The following is a 24,097-nucleotide window of genomic DNA, read 5'->3' as shown; positions in this document are numbered from 1 at the left end:
CGATTACAGCTCTGCATAATCTGGGCCTAAATTCACTGTATTCTAAACTTAATTGTCAATCAATTGTTGAAGCTATTAAGGTGTGCTGACCCAAAAATCTTTTAAAAACCCGGACCAAGTTTAAAGCAGTAACCAGGCATCACAGCTGGGAAAGGGGCATGTCTGACTTTGACATGTATATATTGCCATTATTATGTGATCAAAAAGAAAAGTATTATTATAATAAGGATTTATGCTGATATCGTCCAAAACCACACTTTCCCAGGGGTGTTTCCAAACTTTTGGAGGGCAGTGTATCTCGTTTCTTTCTGTCAAGACACTGCATTGAACACAACAGTCTGAGTGCCATAAATATTCCTTTTCCAAAGTTTGCATGCCTATGAAGATAATACAATATGATTTTAGATTCTAGTTCTTAATAAACTTTTCTTTTGGAATCTTAATTTTCAAGGCCCTACATCGTTCAGTCTCAGAGATATGAGGATCTCAATGAGGCTCAATGACCAGATTGTTGAATATTACCCATTTTCAGTGGTCAAAAACCAAATGTTGGTCAGTTTGAAAAAATATGAGACAACTTCTTTTTTTTTTTTTTTTTTTTTTTTTTTAAATGTCTGAAGCACAAATAATGTTTAACAACTGATATTTATTTTATTTAAAGAAGTGTCTATAGAATAAATAATGTTGAAATTAGAATTATATCTTGGTTCCCTCTATCAAAACAACTGCATAGAACACACCTGTCTGAATGATAGAAGTGCACTGTATCTGTCACACTGTACAGTCCTAATCCCCAGCTTACTGATTTTATTTGCATTGTAAACAGTAATGACTAGATAAACACAAAACTACATTTGGTTTTTGAACACTGAAATGGGTAGGATATTAAATTTGGAGCTGCACTGAGAGCTCAATATCTCTGAGATTAAACCAAACAGGGCCTTAAAAATGAAGATTCCAGAAGAAACGTTTCTTAACGAGTCTAAAATCATATTAAGATAACTTTAACACTGCTTGAGTTACAGACACACAGATTTTGGAAAAAGAATATTAATGTCACTCAGACTGGTGTTCAATGCAGTGTCTTGACAGAAAGAAATGAGAAACATCTCTAGTTTTAACATTATTTGTTCTTCACACATTCGTGTTTGACAGAAAAGAAGTCTCATATTATTTCAAACTGACCCACATATATACTGAAATTGGTTTTTGACCACTGAAAATGTGTACATTTTAATGATTTACTCCTGCAGCCATATTGAAATTCCAATATCTCTGGAACTGAATCTCATATGGTGTTACAGATATTAAGATATTAAGATACATTAAGACATCTTTAATATTTCTTGAGTTACAGGCATGCAAACTGTGTAGAAAAACTTGAAAAGTGCTTTTTCCCCATTTGTGAATGGTCACCATTGGCACACAATGCAACAAGGATTGATAAAGTCAACAGATTTTACTAATAGAACAAACAATCTCTGTGTAACAATAAGATAATGACGCTGTCATCTTTCTGAAGTCATTTTTACCCCCTGTAACTTGACTCTGAATCTCAGGTGAAAATTGCCATTTTGACCTTCCTCTACAGAATAGTGTATTACTCAGTAAATATTCATCTATGAAATTTAACATTTGGGCTTTCATCACTATACATGTCTGTCTTTCTTTAGAAAAAAATATTAGCAAAATCAAACATTTGAGCCGGGGAAGTTTCTGAAATTTATTTGATTTGACACAAAATGACCCAGTAAGGTTTTATTGTTTTTTTGTTTTTTGTTTTGTTTTTTTTTTTACAATCGCTAGGACACGTTTCTCAATACTAAAGTCACTTTTTTTAACTCTTCACACAGCGAGCCGTCTACGTGGGCTAAACTGTGGGTCATTTATCATTGCTTTGGTACAAAGTGCATTCACTGACGACATCTGTCAAATTACCTGAATTCTTTCATCGCTTTCACACAAACACCACCAAAACCTTATGTACTATTCAAGCCAATTTGCACGTGTACATACTGTTTTCAAAACTGGTAAAGTAAGTTCATAACCTATCACCGTACCAAAACAAATAATAGAGATATTTGCAACATCCCATTCCATTGAAGTCAATCTTACATTTATCGGTATGTAATATATTCGTATGTGATTGTATTAGTCTAAACAGAGTGATAGTCGATGTAAAAAGAGCAGATGAACACAAAACGGCAGAACAACATAAAGTTAAAGAGGGTAAACATTCAGTGTTTGAAACACTTCAGCTCTTTTATGTTCTTACTCCACACGTGTGTTTAATGTTCTTGAATGTGCACATTTTTCTAGCTTATTTACTTTAACCTCTCAGGTAATATCAGTAGTATGACCTGTTTCAGATGCGGCCAAAATGACAACAACAGCGGTTACAAACACATATATACTGAAATTCATAATTAAGTTTTGATCAAAGTTATTTCTAGGGACAGTATTACAGAGATTAAAAACTGAGGAGAACTGATGGTGACGTTCATTTCCTTCGTTGGGACTGGAATATTTCCTGTTTTTACCATCATCACTTCGTCTCCTGCTTCTGCTCTTCACTTTCACTGGCTTTTCCCTCGGTCAACGTCTTGGCAGACAGAAGACTGTTAATAGTGTTTTTGGGTACCAGACAAGACCTCCCGTGAACAGGGTTTGAGTTGTTCTGTGACCAGACAGAACAGATGTTTTCTGATGGGATCTGGATCTTAATTTTATCTAAGCGTGGGGACTCCATCATTTGGGAACAAGTGATGACACCGGACTAAAAGCAGTGGATTCAGATTTTCACACGCCGTCTGCCTTTTTACAGCTCAAACTCAGTGTTTCATAACTGAAAGGCTTTTATTTGCTGACCAAAAATCAGTGTAGTTCTAATTAAAGTCAAATGTTAGTGAATAAATGTCATATTTTAAAACTACAGATTGTGTTGAAGTGATTGTGTGGTGCTGAAGAAATGTGAAACCAAGTTCCAGGACATCTTGCATATTAATGGAAAAACTCCATTTAATCCTGTGAGACCTTGGAACACAAAACCAGTTTTAAGTAGCACCGGTCTACAGGAGTATATCAAAACCTTTCATCAAAGTCATCCTTAAACCAAAACAATACCCGTTCTTGTCTTAGGACAACTTTGATTAACTTTTTTGATCCACTTCAGATGTGGACTTTGTAGCAAGAGTCAACAATACATTGTACAGGTCAAAATAATTATTTTCTTTGATGCCAAAAATCATTAAGTAAAGATCACGTTCCATGAAGATATTTTGTCAATTTCGTACCATAAATATCAAAACTTTTGATTAGTAATATGCATTGCTAAGAACTGCATTTGGACAACTTTAAAGGCGATTTTCTCAGTATTTTGATTTTTTTTTTTTTTGCACCCTCAGAAATAGTTGTATCTCAGCCAAATATTGTCCTATCCTAACAAACCATATTTCAGATGGAAAGGTTTTTTTATTTACCTTTCAAAAAAAAAAAAAAAATCATTATGATTGGTTTTGTGGTCCAAGGTCACATGTAATATAGGTGATGTGCTCAGATTAATTGTATCATTCGAAAACAGATCAAAATAAGGCCGGTTTGTTTAGTAATGAGGAGACAAACAGTAAAGCAGTTTGGTTAGTTGCACTTCCATTTTATTCCATATCAGCCTCAACAGCCATTACATACAGATCAAACATTCAACAATAAAAGCAATAATTTAAAGTTAGAAAATTCATGAAGTTAAAAGCACCTAAAAAGTTGATTAAAAGAATTAGAAAACTTGATAAAAATCCATACAAATTCTAAAAGTTACACAAAGATAGATAAATAAATAAACAAACATTAATGAGGGGAGGGTGCACATCACCTGCTCCGTCTGAAAATTAAAGTGAATCAAACACGAGAGAATCATTTTCACAGCAGCAGATCTGAGACTGAATCATCACAGCACGAGCTGAAACTGAGCTACAGTCAGACTCACTGTCTTTACTTTAGCAAACAAGAGTCTGCTGAATGAAAGCTCATAGAAGAGCTTGATGATACTGATGTTCTTCATAATCATCATAATCTCACTTCATTATGTGGCGGTGGCAGGTTTGTTCCAGGATGGAACTGCTGGTGTTCGCTGTGAACATCACAGATCAGTTGTTCATGGGGAAGGAAATGGAGCTTGAGAGTGAAATGTGTTTCTGACAGCAGATTCAGAGCTACCTGAAGATCAGTTCCAGCTGAAATTCCTCCAGATCTTCTTGAACAAGGAGTGATTGTCAGACTGGATCAGCTGTGCCTCATTAATCAATCACATTACACACTGACTCACCCAATCACTTCAAAACGGCATTTGATCGCCGTAAACTCCGAAAACAGATCGAACTAAAATCCACGCTTAAAGAGGAAATGAGACGTGCGTTTTTGTCACTGATAATTCCCAAATATACAGTATTAGAAACCCAGATTTACCTAGTGATGAGAGAAACGAATATTTTCCGAACTCTGAATCAGTTTAACCGATTACTTACAAAGTGATTCAGTGAATCGCTCGAAACGCAGTCAGGATGTTTCACTGAAATTGAGTCTGTCTGAATGCACAAGCCTGAGTGCAAATAAAATCAGTGACGATAACTGAAATGCAATTAATATTGTGATGTCTTTGTATTTATTTAAATTATTTCATTAAATGTGACAAAACCCCAAAAATCTTCTTATTTAATGCCACATCTGTCTGGTTGACTGTTCTTTTCTCTGGGATGTTTGGCAGCAGGACACACTGAGATCTCACTCGTGTTCTTCAAATGAAAATGACAGTTCTGTGGGACTTTCTGTCTTCAGTGGAGCACAAGGAAAGGTGATGTGCAGCTCTTCTCATACAGTGAACATCAGTGAGCGAAACATCCCATGTGTTACTGTTTGCATTATAGAATGTTACAATTTGCCATTAGTGTTACGTTGCATTTTAGAATGTTACATTTGGCCATTTACAGTGTTACATTTCTCATTTTAGAATGTGACATCTGGCAATTTGGTGTGTTACATGTTGCATTTTAGAATGTTATATTTTAGAATGTTATATTTCTTTTCAGATTTCATTTTGGATCCTCTATTCATGCAACTCTATTCATACAGTGAACATCAGTGAGCTAAACATCCCAGCGTGTGTGTGTGTGTTTCTGCTGAAGTGAAGTGTTTATTTGCACACAAACAGCCTGACTAACCCGTTCATCACAGTCTGTCAGCATCTGTTGATCTTCGGGAGAGAATCACATGTCATCTGCGTCCACAAGACTAATGTTTGCTTTGTCTTGTTCTCGCTTTCGTTCACTCTCTTCATCTTTTAGTACGTCCAAATAGTTGCTCATTGTGACAGAAACACACCCTTAGCGCTATGACTGTTTTTAAATCGTGCTTTTTTACCAATGGCATTGCATTCATCAGATGTTGTGTTCTTTTCACAGAGTTTTCAAATTGAGCTAAACATCTAATTGAGCTAAACATGCGTTTTCTGTTTGATAAATCACAGTTATTGGCAAAGCATCATATTCATATTTTAAAAAGTGTTTCTGGGCTGAAAAGAAAACTGTCCTTGATTAAAGTCATATGGAGTGTGTGAGTGTGTTTAGGGTGTGGGCGGGTCCCCAGAGAGTCGGAGGCGGAGTTTCAGAAGCGGACTCGTCCGGCTCTTGTCCAATCAGAACCGAGGGGGCGTGTCTACATCTGATCTCCCCGCTGAGTTTCTGTGCTGAAGTTCTGTGTTTGTGACTGAAGACTGCAGCGGTAAGATCACTTTAATTCACAATAACTTCAACTCTCACCATTACAAGAACTGATCTATTAACAGTGTAAACTGACCATTTTAACCAGCTTTTATTACCGCTGTGTGCAGTCTCTGAAATCCTCTGATAAACTGACTGACGATAAGGAGAATGTTTTCTGTCCTTGGCTAAAACAACAGTTTTGCGTAAAGTCCTGTCATCATGAGAAATACATGTATCTTGAATTTAGAAATTATTTACTGAATATGAAGGTCCTCAGTATAATTTTGGTTCTACGCAAGTTTGTTTATAAGTCTAGTTTGAAGGAGGATTGTGTGTGTTTGTGTGTTTGTACCTACATCATCATATTTCAAGGACAAATGTGACTCTGGACCACAAAACTAGCGTCATCTGAAATAAATAAGCTTTCCATTGATGTATGGATAAGACGGTCGAGATGCAACTATTTGAATATCTGGAATCTGAGGGTGCAAAAAAAAAAAAAATAAAAATAAAAATACTGAGAAAATCGCCTTTAAAGTTGTCCAAATGAAGTTCTTAGCAATGCATATTACTAATAAAAAAATATGTTTATATATATTTACGGTAGGAAATTTACAAATATTGTCATGAAACGTTATCTTAATATCCTAATGATTTTTGCCATAAAAGAAAATGTGATCTGGTTTTTGGCTATTGCTACAAATGTACCCTACCTTAAGACTGGGTTTGTGGACCAGGGTCACAAATGTATAGTGAGCTAAACCTGAAATTGGTATAAAATGAGGTAAACAAAATTCTTTTTTTCATTGTAAAAACACAGAATGCTTTCTGTTAGGGTGAGTCTGTAGTTTCTGAATGTAAGAACAGTAGCAGTCTATGTAACGGCCCCATTCAGAGAGCAGAGTCGTCATCATTCTGTGTGTTTGTGCTGTAAACACTCATTGTTTCTCACGCTGACGTCAGTGTAAGTGTGTCGTTCGCTGTCAGGATTCTCCGTCAGTCTGGACTGAGAGTCAGTGATTGTTTTCTAGATGGAGTCGTTCGGCGCTCAGGATGGGCGATCTCAGTCTGACCCTGTTCGGGCGTCTCAGGACGATTCGGGATCGTTTGGGGTCCAAGTCCAGGTCCAGGGCATCTCCGGCCGGCCGTACGTGGTCCTGAACGCTCAGGGGAGACGCGTGCCACGTTCTCCCGAGTATCCCGACGTCTTCCTCGCGGAGCATCGGCGGCAGGAGTTTGTGTCCAATATGAGCGGCGGCGCTTCAAGCACTCAAACCCCTCGACCGGATCATCACAGATCTCTTAGAGTCTTCAAGAACCCTTCGGTCCAGCTGCTGAACTACCAGAGGAACCCTGAGATCCTGAAACCCTACGATCCCAGAAACAGCCGCGGCTGGTGCAGCAGCCCTTCCTCGCCCGTGATGGTGAAGAGAGCCAGGATCCCGGTGCCGGGAGCGGGTCGGGACCGAGTCCAGGAGCCGGCGGTAGAGAGCGTTCCCTGCCAGCCGTCTCATATCATCTGCAGGATGTCCGTACCCGCCTCCGAGACGTACGACACCGGGACGGCCAGCGCAGGATCCCCTCGGACCGGCCGAGTCGGTCACCGCGGCAGAATCGCGCCTGAGGAGAAGAGGCGCTCCAGAAGTCTGGAGTCCAGGTCGGACGGGATCAGAACGGAAGTCGGCGGCTTCGCGCAGTCAGGGCAGGGGGAGAGGTCAGAGGTCAACGAGGAGAACGGCAGCGGACAGGTAGAGACGACAGACACTCACAATTGATTTGAATGTGTTTGATTCATCTCTACTGATTCATGATTCGTTATGTCACGTGTCTCCAAGGCCACACCTGACCTTCTGAAAGGACGCCGAGAGCTTCCGGATCAGCCCGATGAGGAAACCGCAAAACTGGTGATGGTTAACTACCTGAAAGACGGGTGAGAGCGAACTGCTTCACTTACAGAATGTGTGGCTGTGTTTATATGTACATGGGATTCTCCGAAATGAAATACTGTAGTCAGTATGAATATGGTGATATTCAGCATTATGCTACATATCATGATAAAAATGTCTCACGCTTTCCTGGAATCTCCCGATGAACGTCCCAGAAAGCATTGCTCCTCCTCATTCCTCTCACAGTGATGTGTTTGTACAGCTGGACGAATGTAGATTCACGTCAGACTCCTGTTTGTCTTCCGCACATCAGATGAACCTGAATGAGAACCGGGTTTGTTCCTGATTTTGAGGAACCAGAGTCACGGTTTTGAACTTAAACCGGTAGTTCAGCTTGTTTGTCATTATTTACTCGCCCTCATGTCGCTCCAAACCTGCATGAATTTATTTGTTCAGCCTCAGGAGAAATAAACACAGATGTGCTGAAGCTCCAGAAAGACTGATGCCGAGTCACACGAGCTTTCTGTGGGTGAAAGTGACTGATGCAGGTCAAACTGCTGTGACTCAGAGCTGTGTTTCTGCGGCTGCTTTCTCTCAGGTCCTGTGAGGGTGAAGCCGTTATCAGGCAGAGGGTGGAGCTCATGTTTGACAAGATCCACATGTTGAAGTTCAGAGCGCTGGAGGAGGTGAGTGGACATTTACCACGATAACCCTGAGCTTCCATCACAGTACCGTAGTACTTTAAACTACTGCTGTGAATATGGGGTTTGTGTTTGCAAACAAAACAAATTTCAACAATTTTATTGTAGTAACTTCTGGTACTTGGACAACTAATATAAAGGCATCTAACAGACTACATAAATATAAGATTAAATTATTAATAGCATAATGGCGTATTGGAATAAGTATTAAAAAGGTATTTAAAAAAAATGTGTGAAATAAATTTGTTTATGTAAAATGAAAAAGGAGATGAAAGACTCCTTGAAATGGAAAAAACCCCCTCATGAAATGTAAACAATATATGTGACCCTGGACCACAAAACCAGTCATAAGCGTGAATTTAGAAACTGAGATTTATACACCATCTGAAAGCTGAATAAAAAGCTTTCTATTGATGTATGGTTTGTTTGGACAGAACAACATTTGGCCGAGATACAATTATTTGAAAATCTGGAATCTGAGGGTGTAAAAAAAGTTCTTAGCAATGCATATTACTAATCAAAAATTTAAGTTTTAATATATTTACGGTAGAAAATGACAAATTACCTTCCTGGAACATGATCTTTACTAAACATCCTAATGATTTTTGGCTAAAAAGAAAACAGTCATTTTGACCCATACAGTGAATTGTTGGCTATTGTTACTAATATACCTGTGATACTTACGACTGGTTTTGTGGTTGATAAATATAAACATGTGGTTACCGTTTTGAGTCGTTCCAGTAAACACTGACTGATTTGCGCGTGTTGAATAGTTTGCGTTCGCAGCTCCTCTGGAGGAGGTGAATGATCTTAAAGACAGAAGGGCGGCGCTAGAGAGACACGTCAGTCTCTTACAGCAGCAGCTGCAGGAGGCCAAGCAGGTGATTGAATGAAATATGAGCACAGTCAGTCCGTTTGTGTCCCGTCTGACGTCATCTGTGTCTCTGCAGGACAGCGACGGTTTGTCAGAGGAGAAAGAGGAGACAAACGCAGAGCTGAAGAGACTGCAGGAGGCGCTAGAGAGGAGCGAACAGGAGCAGATCACACTCCGCCACAAGCTCACGGACATGGAGAAAGAGCTGCAGACATCACTGGACCAGTGAGTAGAGATCACACACACACACTAATGTACACAGACACACACAGTCACTTATGTGTGTGTGTGTGTGTGTGTGTGTGTGTGTGTTCAGACTCCTGCAGGCCAGAAGGGCTCGTGATCAGTGTCGTTCTGATATGAGGGATCTGCAGCAGCAGCTGTCTGACATCCACGATGAGTTAGACAGCGCTAAGAGCTGCGAGGCTGGAGAGAGAGACAGACTGCTGCAGGTACGACCTATGACCCCTTTGACCCCTCTCCAGGGTTTCTGTGGGTCATAAAAAAGTTTTAAAAAGTCTTAAATTGCTTTTCCGTGAATTAAGGTCTTAAATCAGAGAAGCAAGTCTCAAATTCATATGATCATGGCATTCATTTTCATGAGGGATTGCTTCCTCTTGTGTTTCATTTTAAAGTAAAGCGAAAGCATAATTTCTGTCCTACATGGTGTAGGTTGCTCAACATTAATTAAACAATACGTGGTAGATGGCGAGAACGTGCAGCTTCATCTATCAAGTCACCCGAAGAAGAACTTGTCATAATAAAAATCATTGAGTTCAGTTAGAGAACAGACAATATAATTTAAAGTGAACGCGGCTGCTCGATGCAGTGTGCCGAGTCTCATCGCAGAAAGTGAGCGGATCTGACTGACAAGAAGAGAGAGGTGAGAAAGACGAGACTATGGAGGAGCGTTTTAAGAATGTTTTAAAAATATTTTGGATTTTGAAAACTTCTGCCATTTATTTAAGCTCTAGTGGACTAGTGGAAGTTTCATGTTAATTATAACCGCAGACTAACTGTATTGTTGCATCCCTAATACATATACACATACAGTAGAGTAATGCTGTGTTCGGGTCCTACTGGGACGTTCGTACTCACGAGTGGACAACTGGTATGGAGTAAATTTTGTGCCAATATTCATCAAACAAATCCAGCGTTTTGCAAATAAACAATCTGCTTTGCAAAGAAAAACTCAACTTTCAAACAAATGGAAAGTGATTCGCAAATATAAAACTCTATTTGAGAGAAAATGCAGTGGTATGGACAAACATGTATATTGTGTGTTACAGCTGTGAGACTCAGCTGCATGCGTGTCACGTATGTGAGGCACATATTCACTGAGATCCAGGTTGTTTTATTCTTGTGCCTGTGAAGAAAGTTCCCGGAGACAGAGAGAGCACACCCTGTTTGTTTTCTTTATTTTACAAAAGCACATTGTTTTTGTTATTATGACTATATACAAATAAAAGTAGACCCATTGCAGTTTCTAATGATGCCATGCTCGTATCTGTATTTTAATTATTTTCGTGGTTGTCAAGAAAACGTGACAAAATACACTGGCGTGGTTTTCAACCCCAAAAATTATATTATAAGGCACCGAACCCCCAGCTGCTCCCCGGGCGCACTTGGATGGGTTAAATGCAGAGCACAAATTCCGAGTATGGGTCACCGTACTTAGCCACACGTCACGTCCTTTCCTTCTTTTCCTAAACTCTGTAGGACACCGGCCCTCCAGGACTGGGTTGGGTGACCCCTGGTCTAGATCTACAACTATAATTTATAAATAATACAATTTAATTGCAATTTATTCATTTACTTTTATATTTTATTAAAGTTCTCTTTTGACCCTGTATAATAGGTGTTTTATTTTTAATACTTCCATAATGAGGGAGGGGGCACAACAATACAATATACTTAGAGCACCCATTTGGCCAACAGCGGCCCTGTTTACACGCTACTTAAAACCAAAGGAAAGTGAAGAAAAAATGGAAAACTCAAACAAACTAAAAGCAAACAACTGCTTGATGCTGAATTGCTGCTAATTTGAAAGTGAAAGTAAAATGTGCACTGCACTTTTACCGAAGGAAAGCAAGGAAAAGAGGGAAAACTCAAATGAACTAAAAACAACAGAACAAAGACGCTGAATTGCTGCTAATCTGAAAGTGAAATTTTTTTTTCCTTAAATTTTCTGTAGCTGGTCTTGAAAAGGTCTTAAAAAAGTCTTAAATTTACCCTCATAAAACCTGCAGAAACCCTGCCTCTCTGACCCCGCTGACACCCCATTTACCCCCCTTCGACCCCTCTTTGACCCCTTTCTGACCCCCTCTGACCCCTTCATCTTCATGGATCTCTCAGGATCTGTCTGAGTTGCGCGGGGAGTTCGAGGCCCTGCAGCGAGTGCAGGAGGAGCAGGAGGAGGCGCTACACCGGCGGGACAGGGAGCTGACGGCCCTGCGGGGGGCGCTAGAGGAGGAGATCTCCGCTCACGCCAGAGACGTGGAGGCGCTGCAGGAGGAGCACCAGCAGGAGATCCACAGACTCCTGGAAGCCACACAGGAGGCCAAAGAGGCACGTTTGTATATTGTTTTTCATTTCATTTAACATTCATATCACATTCAGCCTAGCTACGTAGCGCTGTAGAATTAAAGCTGACTCGACGCGCCTCCGTCCTCCTCCTCTGCTCCAGAGCGTGGCTCTGCTGGGTCAGAAGGTTCTGGAGGTGGCGGCAGAGAAAGGAGCCGGTCAGACGCTGATCGCTGAGCTGAAGCAGACTAAAGCAGAGCTCCAGCTGAAGATCAGCGCTCTGGAGGAGCAGATCTCCTCCCTCGACCACCTCATCCAGCAGAAGCAGGAGCAGGAGAAGCTCCTCACAGAACGTGTGGAGCAGCTGACGGTGAGAATCAGCAAGATTCTCTGCTAAAGCTGCAGTGTGAACAGTAGCGGTTTCAGCGCCGGTGTTTTTTTGGTGATCAGATGGAGAAACGGAATCTGGAGGAGGAGCTGCAGGAGGTCCGACAGCAGGAGGACGACATGTGTGGAGCCAACCGAGCCCTGATGAGACACCTGGAGGACACGCAGGTAACCTGTCCATCTTCATGACAGTTCAATAAATATAATTTGCATGTGTTTTATGCCTCTCCAATTTAAACATTCAAGCAATTTTAACGCATTCAAGCGCAAGTCGACGCGCAAAAGAACTCAAATATTGACGCACTATTTTCCTGTTTAACACTGTGAAGCTGCTCTGACTGGATCTGTGTTGCATAAAGCGCTGTAGAAATAAAGCTGACCCGTGTCGTCTGTGTCTCAGGGTGAGCTGAGCAGGTTGACTCGAGCTCATCGCGAGCTGAAGGAGCGGTTCGAGGAGGAGCGCCGTCGGACTGAGGAACTGCAGAGGAGACGCAGTGAGTTAGAGGAGGAGAGGAGGAGCCAGGACCGAGTGTTAGAGCGACTGCACGACGAGGTGAGAGGAGATGCGCGACTCCTCGTCTGATGGAGGTGACGTTCTGATCGCACTCGTTCTCTGTGTGTGTGTAGATGAGTGCGGCGGTGACGGGATCAGAGCAGGAGACGCAGAGGCTGCAGGAGGAGGTGGACGTGCTCAGAGATCAGAGCCAGAGAGATCTGGACACGCTACACACACAGCTACACAACACACACACACAACTACAGACACACACACACGCCGCACAGGAATACCAGAGAGAGGTACACACTCACACTCACACTCACACACACACTCACACTCACACACACACGCACACACTCACACACACACTGCCGGTCAAAAGTTTAGGATCAGTAAGACTTGCAGTAAGTCTCTTATGCTCATCAGGGCTGCATTTATTTGATCAAAAATACTGAAAAAAAACTGTAATACTGCAAAATGTTATTAAAATATAAATTAATAGCTATTATTTTAATATACTTTAAAATATAATTTATTTCTGTGATGCAAAGCTGAATTTTCATCAGCTGTTACTCCAGTCTTAAGTGTCACATGATCCTTCAGAAATCATTCTAATATACTGATTTATTATTAGAATTATCAATGTTGGAAACAGTTGTGCTGCCAAATATTTGTTTGGAACCTGTGATTTTTTTTTTTTTTTTTTTTTTTTTCAGGGTTATTTGATGAATAAAAAGTTAAAAAGAACAACATTTATTCTAACAATGTAAATCTATGCTATCACTTTTTATTAATTTAACACATCCTTGGTGAATAAAATTAATTTTAGAGCTGTCAAACGATTAATACAGAATAAAAGTTTGAGTCTGCCTAATTTATGTGTGTAATTATTATGTATATATAAATACACACAAACTAATGTATATTTTTAAAGGGGTCATTACACAATCATTGAGAATTTTTAATCAAAGTATATTATAGACTTTTCATTAAGACCCTAAAGAATCAAATCAACTTGTGGAAAATGGGCATCCGATGACCCCTTTAAGAGAAATATGGTATTTATGTACAAAATATTTAGTGTATAAAATAAATGATATACAAATTATAATAAATACATATACTTGTAAATATTTCTTAAATGTATACAAGAATGTGTTTGTATTTATATATACATAATAATTACACAATTAATTAATAGCAGCACAACTTGATAATAAATCAGCATATTAGAATGATTTCTGAAGGACCATGGGTGAGTAATGATGCTGAAAATTTAGCTTTGCATCACAGAAATAAATTACATTTTAAAACATATTAACTATGAAAACAGTTATTTTAAATTGGAATAATATTTCACAATATTACAGTTTTTTCTGTATTTTTGATCAAGTAAATGCAGCCTTGATGAGCAGAAGAAATGTCTTTAAAAACCATTAAAAAATCGTACAGATCTCAACCTTTTGATCAGCAGTGTATATATAAAAAACACACAATCACTGGTGACGTTGAGTGTTCCTGTCCTCATATTGTGTGTGTGTGTGTGTGTTCAGCGGTGTGTGTTAGAGGAGAAACTCTCTCGCTGTGAGTTTGATCTGAATGAGGCTGAACTGAAATCTCAGCAGCTGCAGAAGAGAATAAAAGAGCTGGAGGAGAAACGACACACACACGACGACAGACACAGCAAACTCATGGAGGTACAAACACACACACAAACAGACATTTCACACTCACATATGTGACTCAAACACACACTCACACACATATTCTGAACTTTAATCTCCAGTTGATTTCAGAAGACTGTGTTTAAAGCGTGCGCGTGTGTGTGTGTGTGTGTGTGTATAGGTGCGAGTGTGTGAGCTGGAGCGGTGTGTATCAGAGGAGCGCAGCAGCTCAGACGCGCTCATGAAGAGACTGGAACGAGGACGAGAGCAGGTCACACACACACACACACACACATTGTGTTTCTGTGAGCTGTGGGTCCTTTCCATAGACTTCTGTTGTTTTTATACTGACCACACAATATTTTCTCTCCTCTAACCCAACCCTACTCCTTACACAAAACCTGTTTGCATACGCTTGATAAACATCATTTAGTATTTTTAATCATTTTTTCCCTGATGGCGACCGCAGGCTGGTCAAGTCAGCTTTGTTTATATGGCGCTTTATACAATACAGATTGTGTCAAAGCAGCTTTACAGTATTAAACAGGGAAACAGTGTGTTGATAATGCAGTCAGTCTATAACAAAGAGAGATTTTTTTCCAGTTAAAGTCAGTTCATTGATGATTCAGTGCCGATCCCCACAATGTCAAAAATTTCAGGATTTACTATCCTTGTGGGAACATTTGGTCCTTACAATGTAGGATAAACAAGAACACACACACTGGACAGATCTTGAGTGTGTGTGTGTGTGTGTAAGTAGGTCGTGATTGTGGTCAGTGTCTAATGGACTGTGTGTGTTTCTGACCCTGTTTAAAGTGTTCTAGTTGTCTAGTTCTCTAGTTGTCTATTTCTGGCCTTCATTCAGCCGTGTCTCACAAATTAGAGTCGCTCAGTTTTGTTCCGGTCACAAAGAAGCACAAAACACCCTTAGAATAACACACACACACACACACACACACACACACACACATCATGAGCAGTTTCATAAGGTCACATATTAATGACTAATAAACATGAATAATGACAAACACAGTCATGATACATGAATACTGTGGAGAGAATGTGATGAATGCGCAATCCACGAAAACCAGTGTGTGTTCGTGTGTGTGTTGTGTTATGCAGTGACATGCAAAAGTTTGGGAACCCCTTGCAGAATCTATGAAAATGTGAATAATTTGAAAAAAAATAAGAGAGATCATACAAAATACATGTTATTTTTTTATTTAGTATTATCCTCAGTAAGATATTTCACATAAAAGATGTTTACATATAGTCCACAAGACAAAAAATAAAATAACCCCCTTCAAAAGTTTGGGAACCCTTGGTTCTTAGTACTGTGTGGTTCCCTGGATGACCTACGGCTGTTTTATGTTTAGTGAAAGTTGTTCATGAACCCCTTGTTTGTTCTGAACAGTTAAACTGCTGCTGTTCTTCAGAAAACATCCAGCTCCTGCTGATTCTTCAGTTTTCCAGCATCTTTTGCATATTTGAGCCCTTTCCAACAATGATGTGTGATTTTGAGATTCATCTTTTCACACTGAGGACAACTGAGAGACTCAAACACAACTATTAAACAAGGTTAAAACACTCACTGATGCTCCAGAAGGAAACATGATGCATTAAGAGCCGGGAGTGAAAACTTTTGGACAGAATGAAGATGTCCAAATTTTTCTTGTTTTGTTGAAATGTCATTTATTTTCCATTTGGTACTGCCCTTCGAAAGCAGCAGAAGATACTTGCATGTTTCCCAAAAGGCAAATTAAGTATAATTTACCTCGATCTTCAAATTCAAAAAGAATTTCCGGGCTGGAGCATCAGTGAGTGTTTGAACCTTGTTTAATAGTTGTGTCTGAGTCTCTCAGTAGTTCTCAGTGTGAATAGATGGATCTCAAAATCATACAGCCATTGTTGGAAAGGGTTCAAATATGCAAAAGATGCTGGAAAACTGAAGAATCAGCAGGAGCTGGGGGATTTTTCTGAAGAAGAGTGCTCTGTTTAACCGTTCAGAACAAACAAGGGGTTCATGAACAACCATCACTAAACAAAAAACAGTTTTTGATCATCCAGGTAACCACACGCAGTATTAAGAACCAAGGGTTCCCAAACTTCTCAAGGGGGTTATTTTATTAATTTCACAATTTTTTTTTTTGTCTTGTGGGCTATATGTAAACATCTTTTATGTAAAATATCTTACTCAGCATAGTACTAAATAAGAAAATATCATGCATTTGTATCATCTCTCTTATTTTGTTAAAATTATTCATGCTTAATATTGTGAAGATCTGTTGTATGCTACATCTGTAATATTTATGTCCCTGTAGATTATTTTCTTTTAAGTGGATTTAAATAAATTGTTAAAGTGTGTGTTGTGTATGTGAGTGTGCTGTGTTATAAGTGTGTGTGTGTGTGTGTGTGTGTGTCAGATGGAGCAGGTGAGAGCTGAACTGCTGCAGGAACGAGCCGCTCGACACGAGCTGGAATGTGACAAAATCCGTCTGGAGCGACAGGTGAACGACTTCACTCAAATATATGAATATAAACATCATTTAGTTTAGAATCAGACATTTCACTGAAATATATAATACATCTCTCAGTTTTCTAAATTGAATGTGAAATTAAAACAAAGAAAATAAAATGAAAAATAAAATAAACTAAAACTGAAATGGCAGTATCAGTGTTGTGAGATTAACAATCATGCAGGAATGCAAGTTGTGCTAAATTCACTTTATTTACACATTCACATCATATTCAACTTCTTTTTTCTTGAAATATTATTGTAAATCTCCAGGGGACTTTATTTCAGGGGCTGATTATTTAACATATGAAGTCTGAATCAGGTTTGTTTAGAGCTCCCGTGTCTGCTGTCCTGTAGAATAAGGATCTGCGGGGCCGCGTGTCGCAGCTGGAGGGATCTCAGCGCCTCGGTCAGGACGCCGTCGTCTCCGAACTGCAGCTCCACGTGCAGGAGCTGGAGGAGAGGCTGCTGGGAGAGGAGAAGTGAGGAAACGCACCGGACGCTGCCGACTGACGGCGTCTCCTGCCGTTCTGACGCTCTGTTCCTCTGTCTGCGATTAGGGAGAAGAGCGACCTGCAGCAGCTGAACCGCAGGCTGGAGCGCCGCATGAAGGAGCTGACGCTGCATCTGGAGGAGGAGAAGCTCTCGCTGCAGGACCAGAGAGATCAGGTGACCTTCGCACACACATTCGTACAGTTTTGTCCAATCGCTAGGACCCGTTTCTCAACACTCGGGTCAGTTCAGTTCAGTTTATTTATATAACACATTTAACAACAACGATGACTGACCAAAGTAACAATTGCCACGTTTCCAGCCTGTTTCCATCCAACTGGCTTTTTACTGATAAAACATTGTGCGTGATGTCGCCATCCCTAAAAAGACAAATTGTTGCAGAAGTTTTGGTTTTTCGCAAAAAAAATTGCCCTTGAGGTGTTTACATACATAATTTTACCATTGTGCAAATGACATGGGCTAATAGCCTGTTCTTCATCTGTTTGAAACGAACTTTATTATATAGGCTGCTATTTAATTGTATAGGCCTACATTAAATTATTTTTATTAACAAGTGGCATGAGTGGTTTTTTTTAAGCCTGTTAAGTGTCATAAAATACAGTCAGCCAAACATATTGAAAAACATGTTATTTTACTTCCCATCACTCCACAAATACTTAAAATTTAATGGAAGGAATTTTTTTAATGGAATTTAATTTAAATCTAAAAGAACATCAGATTAAGATATGTATGTTTGAAAGGTAATTCGTCTTTCTCTTACCATATAAAAATCATTTTAGATACAGTTTAATAATATGAATATGATTTTGAACTACAGAGAAATTATTTTTATTAATTATTTTAACGTGAGCAACAGCGTGAAAACGGACGCTGCCTATAGGCTAAAGTGTTTCCAAACAGTTTTTGCGACATTTGAAGTATCGATATAGAATTTACGCGCTAAAGTCAAACAGAAAAAGATTGTGTCGACACATGAGAAATTTTATTGATAAATGGCATTTCCATCAGCTATATCGGTAAAAATTTTGAAGCGCTAAATATTTTTCTGCAAAAAAATCCTTGGATGGAAACCTGGCTAGTCACAATGTCCAAACTCAGCTCGAGATGAAAGCTAAGGCATACAGGTGTGTTTTAAGGCCGAGGGTCAGTTTTTTTTTTAAACTCTTCACTCAGCACAGCAGCATCTGTGTGGATAAACTGCATCATTTATCATCATTTATCAGAATCAAATGAAAACATCTTTTAAATGACTTTAACTCTTTCAGACACAAACTGAACACAAACAACAAAACTCCTCTATGAACCTCCAGGCCAGTTCAAGTTAAGTTCAAATGTATCAAAACCGAATAAGATACAAATGTGCTACATTTCTACAGTAAAACCATATTGAAATATATAAATAAAAAAATGCATTGTCATCTAAATATTTGGATGTAGCTGAACACAGAGTTTCATCACCGGCTGAGGAATGATGGGAAACATGAAACATTTACTGCAGTCAATCTGAACACAAGAGACAGAGAGAGAGAATCCTTATTGTTGTATAAACACGTCACTGAAGCGTTTTATGAGTGATGAAGTGTGTTTGTTATATGACAGTCTTGGCTTGTGTAATGAAGAAGGATTGATTTGAGACAGTGTAAAGTGTTTTAACGATGTGTGAGCTGATATTATGGAGTATGACGCTCACTTTGCAAAAAGCAAAAATGATGCATTTATATGGTATGTTCACTTGAGATGCCAAATGGCATAATAATGAATCAAAATTGAGTGAGTTTTTGCTGAAAACAAGGACAAATAAAGCTGCAAGCACAAAAGAGGCAGAATGAGGAGTTAAGCACGGCAAGGAGCAACAGACCGACTACAACAATGAGTAATTAAAGCCATTTTAGGATGAGATCAGTTGAAATGGCTGAAAAATTTTAAATACAACCGCTAATAATGTAATTTAATGACTTATCACTTTTGACCAACAGGTGGTGCTGTTTTCAAATATATGTGGCGTGTTCTGTGTGAGGTGACAATGACACACACAAAGTTTTGCAGAGATACAGGCTCAGATGTAGTTTGGCATCTTTCCAGCTAATTCGTTGATGCGCTAAATGGAAACCATTTCATATATCGACACGAAATCCATAACTTTTGGTCAGCAAGGTCTGAAGATGGTCTGAGTCAAATTTGGTGAAAATTGGACTAACGGTCTAGGAGGAGTTAGAAAAAGTAGGTTTTCAACATTAATCCGAATGGCAGACAGGATGTTTGGCCGATATTGGCATAATGGGTATCAATGTTCTTGGCATTGAGATCACTTTCATTACAATAGGCTAATGTAAGCAGAAGTTATTAGCATTTTTGTAAATTTCTTTACTTTTAAAGAACTTTACTTTTTAAACTTTACTTTTTTTACTTTTTTTTTTTTTCTTCAAACTTTTTGAGTACTGTCAGGGCATGGTGCCGAAGACACATACTGAGTTTCAGAACAATACGTCAATGCGTTCTTAAAATATAGCATTTTTGGACAAAATTCGATATGGCTGGCACCAAAAATGGCTGACATGGGAAAATTGGGTATGGTTGGAGTCGGCATGATGCAGCGAATCTAAAGAGGTTTTTGGCCAAACCATTCAGAAGTTAAAAAAAAATAGCCATTTTTCTTATCTCCTGCAGGCAGTCTCAGGTCATGCTTGTTATGACACACACCAAGTTTGGTCTCAATACGCCAAACCGTTGCGGAGATATAGCCTCACAACCATTTTTGTGTGCTTTTTGTAGAATTCATTCGTGCGTTATTTGAGAACGGTTTGACTAATCAACTTGAATTCTATAACTTTTTGCCAGCATGGACTGAAGATGATCTGAGCCAATTTTGGTGAAAATCAGACACCGTCTAGGACGAGCTCGAAAAAGAAAGAATTTTCCTTCAGTGCCTTATCGTTCAAAAGTTATTAGCAATAAAATGATTGAGTTTTTGGACAAGTGGTTAGGGACTTGTCCAAAAGTTAGAGACTCCAAACTTGCTGTGGTTAATGTTGGGACTGTCCTCTATCAGTGTGCAAAATTTCACAACTTTCCCACAAGTGGTTCTGTGAGCTGCTATAGACTCTAGAGCGGAAGAAACGGAAGAAGAAGAATAAGAACGCCAGTGGATACAATAGGTGCCATCGCACCTTCGGTACTTGGCCCCCAAATATCTTGCAGTGGCATCAGAAGAAGGGACTTGTTTTCCCTTTGAGTTAAGGTGCTTTTTTTCTGACCCCATGAGCAGATATTTTTTCTTGTTTTAGGCATAAACGTACTTAATTTAATTGTTTTTCATAAAACAAGCCTTTATACCTTAAGTATCTTTATAAACATTTAGACATTTGTGCTGGAAAACAAGACTAAAAAATCAGAATCAGAATCAGAACAGCTTTATTGCCAAGTATGCTTATGCATACAAGGAATTTGTTTTGGTGTCACAGGCTTCCAGTGCACAGAGACGACAACAACAACACCACAGAGAAAATAATATCAGTTGAGAATAAAAAAATACACACATGTAAATATAAATAGACAAAAATTGCAATAGAAGATTTAAGAAAATAAATAAATTGTATATACAGTTGTGCTACAGATGATAGAAAAAGAACAGAACAGAATAGAATAGAAGAGTAGAGTAGAGTAGAATGAGATGTCGGGATGTACTGAGATGTAGGTGGTAACACATAAATGTAAGGTTATTGCACATATTTTTAGTGCACAGTGGGGGGGGGTGTCTGGAACATTTAACTGTTCATTAGGTATATTGCCCGAGGGAAGAAACTGTTCTTATGTCTGGTTGTTCTGGTATTTGTGGCTCTGTAGCGCCGACCAGATGACAAAAGTTCGAAAAGGGGATGACATGGGTGTGAGGGATCCAGAGTGATTTTCTGAGCCCTTTTCCTCACTCTGGATGTATACAGTTCTTGAAGGGTGGGCAGGGGAGCACCAATAATCCTCTCTGCGGTCCGAACCGTTCTCTGTAATCTTCTGGTGTCTGATTTTGTAGCTGAGCCAAACCAGACAGTTATTGATGTGCAAAGAACAGATTCGATGACGGCTGAGTAGAACTGTTTCAGCAGCTCCTGCGGCAGGTTGGACTTCCTCAGCTGTCGAAGGAAGTACAACCTTTGTTGGGCCTTTTTTGCAGTGGACTGGGTGTGAGTGTCCCACTTCAGGTCCCGGGAGATGATGGACCCCAGGAACTTCAATGTCTCCACTGCAGCCACAGTGCTGTCCATGATGCTGAGAGGGGGGAGAGCAGGGGGGTTTCTCCTTAAGTCTATGATCATCTCCACTGTTTTGAGCGTGTTGAGCACCAGGTTGTTGTGACTGCACCAGACAGCCAGCTGCTCAACCTCTTGTCTGTAAGCAGACTCTTCACCATCCTGAATGAGGCCGATGAGTGTGGTGTCGTCTGCAAACTTCAGGAGCTTGACAGAGGGGTCTTTAGAGGTGCAGTCATTGGTGTAGAGGGAGAAGAGCAGTGGGAGAGAACACATCCCTGAGGGGCGCCAGTGTTGGTGGTGCGGCTACTTGACATTAATGTCCCCATTCTCACTAGCTGTTGTCTATCTGTCAGAAAACTGGTGATCCACTGAGAGATAGAGCTAGGAACAGAGAGCTGGTTTAGTTTGGTCTGGAAGAGTGTAGGAATGATGGTGTTGAAGGCTGAACTGAAATCCACAAACATGATCCTCACATAAGTCCCTGGTCTGTCCAGTAATTTTGGGTTTCTTTGGGACGGGGATGATGGTGGAGTGTTTGAAGCATGATGGAACTTCACACAACTCCAGAGACCTGTTGAAGATCTCTGAAAAGATGGGGGCCAGCTGATCAGCACAGGTTTTCAGACAGGCTGCTGTCACACTGTCCGGGCCTGGTGCTTTTCTTCTTTTGTTCTTTCTGAAGACCTGGCGCACATCTTCTTCACTAATCTGAAGTGCGGGGGGGGGTTTGTTGGAGGTGTTAATGGTTGTGTAAGGAGATGGTCAGAACGGGTGTGGGGGGTTTCAAATCTACAATAAAACTCATTCAGGTCTTCAGCAAGTTGTTGATTCACCTCAGTGCTGGCGGATGGCGTCTTGTAGTTTGTGATGGCTTTCAGACCTTTCCACACTGAGGCTGGGTCGTTTGAAGCAAACTGATCTTCTAACCTTTTTGCATAGGTCCTTTTAGCTGCTCTAATCTCCTTATTCAGTGTGTTCCTGGCCTGATTGTACAAGACTCTATCCCCTTTTCTGAAGGTATCCTCTTTGGCCTGACGAAGATGTCTGAGTTTTGCTGTAAACCATGGCTTATCATTGTTGAATGTTAAATAAGTCCTGGTAGGAATGCATATATCTTCACAGAAACTGATATAGGATGTTACAGTCTCTGTGAGCTCGTTCAGATCAGTGGCAGCAGCTTCGAAAAAGGCTCCAATCAGTCCTTTCGAAACAGGCTTGTAAAACCCGCTCTGTTTCATTGGTCCATCTCTTTACAGTCTTCACTACAGGTTTAGCAGATTTAAGTTTTTGCCTGTAGGTCGGTATAAGATGAACCAGGCAGTGATCAGAGAGTCCCAAAGCTGCCCGTGGGACAGAGTGATATGCATCTTTAATTACTGTGTAACAGTGGTCCGGTATATTACTGTCTCTGGTGGGACATGTAACATGTTGACTGTATTTGGGCAGTTCACAGGAGAGATTAGCTTTATTAAAGTCCCCGAGAGTGATTAAAACAGAGTCTGGGTGTTTTTGCTCCGTGTCTGCGATCTGATCAGTGAGTTTCTGTAGAGCCAGGCTTACGTTCGCTTGCGGTGGAATGTAGACGCTCACGAGAATAAACGAGCAAAACTGGGGAATAGAACGGCTTACAGTCAATGAAAAGCGATTCTAGATCGGAACAGCACATCTTCTTTAATACTGTTACATCTGTACACCACCTCTCACTGATGTAAAAGATGAGGTACTGAGAAAGTACCAGTTTTTATAATTCAGCCACATTTAGCAATATTTTAACCAGTGAGTGATATGTGTGCTTAAATATCGTCCGTTTATTGAATATAAATATACTAAACCTTTCTAGAAATATGAGAATCATCACATCACATTCGGTCTGTGTGTGTTGTTTGTGTGTTTGTGTGTGTTTGTGTGTGTTTGTGTGTGTTTGTGTGTGTTTGTGTGTCAGCTGGCTCTGCGACTAAAAACCCTGAAGCGTCAGCTGGACGAGGCCGAGGAGGAGATCGAGAGGCTGGAGAACAGCCGGAAGAAGCTGCAGAGAGACGTGGAGGAGCAGCAGGAGATCAGCGATCAGCTGAAGACAGAGATCTGCGGCCTCCGCAATCACATCAGGTGAGACGTGTGCACGCTCTGATTCACTGAACACACACACACACACACTCTGACCCCTGACCCCTGACCCATCTGATCGTCTGCAGGCGCAACACGAGACCCAATAAAGCACAGAGTTCAGCTGATGAAGATGATGTGGAGGAGGATGAAGATGAGACTGATGCATCACTAAAATAACTGCTGAACATGTAACTCCAGTAATTCATCATTCACGTGTGTCTTCACAATTACACATTTACTAATGTTACTATGGTAAAATGAGCAGTAATGCATCATGATTTTACAGTAGTGAAGCTGCTGATCACAAGTCACATGCGGCTCTAATTCCTCGTGTCCGTTTGATCAAGGGTTACTGTGAAAAAATAAATATGGTTTGTACGTTTTAATGAAATTGACTTTACTGTAATATTTTGAGCATATATTTACACT

The 24,097-nt window shown here is 40.0% G+C and overlaps 1 protein-coding gene across 1 annotated transcript; it reads left to right on the top strand.

The window, feature by feature from the left end:
• The first annotated feature begins 4,382 nt into the window (after positions 1-4,382).
• Positions 4,383-23,893, top strand: LOC127157004 (cingulin-like protein 1). The gene is made up of 21 exons (XM_051100195.1): positions 4,383-4,405; positions 4,763-4,846; positions 5,619-5,772; positions 6,785-7,501; positions 7,589-7,683; positions 8,238-8,325; positions 9,114-9,221; positions 9,291-9,439; positions 9,531-9,666; positions 11,570-11,782; positions 11,901-12,107; positions 12,188-12,292; positions 12,525-12,677; positions 12,752-12,922; positions 14,177-14,320; positions 14,469-14,558; positions 16,711-16,794; positions 17,160-17,284; positions 17,363-17,471; positions 23,505-23,668; positions 23,755-23,893. Exons 4-21 carry the CDS (start codon positions 6,785-6,787, stop codon positions 23,843-23,845), a joined length of 2,949 nt encoding a protein of 982 aa, XP_050956152.1. The 5' UTR covers positions 4,383-4,405; positions 4,763-4,846; positions 5,619-5,772; the 3' UTR covers positions 23,846-23,893.
• The last annotated feature ends 204 nt before the right edge of the window (positions 23,894-24,097 follow it).

Source organism: Labeo rohita, chromosome 25, assembly GCF_022985175.1.
Source record: "Labeo rohita strain BAU-BD-2019 chromosome 25, IGBB_LRoh.1.0, whole genome shotgun sequence".
Taxonomy (NCBI): domain Eukaryota; kingdom Metazoa; phylum Chordata; class Actinopteri; order Cypriniformes; family Cyprinidae; genus Labeo; species Labeo rohita.
The sequence above is the reverse complement of the archived record's forward strand: the minus strand, read 5'-3'. Positions and strand labels throughout refer to the sequence as shown.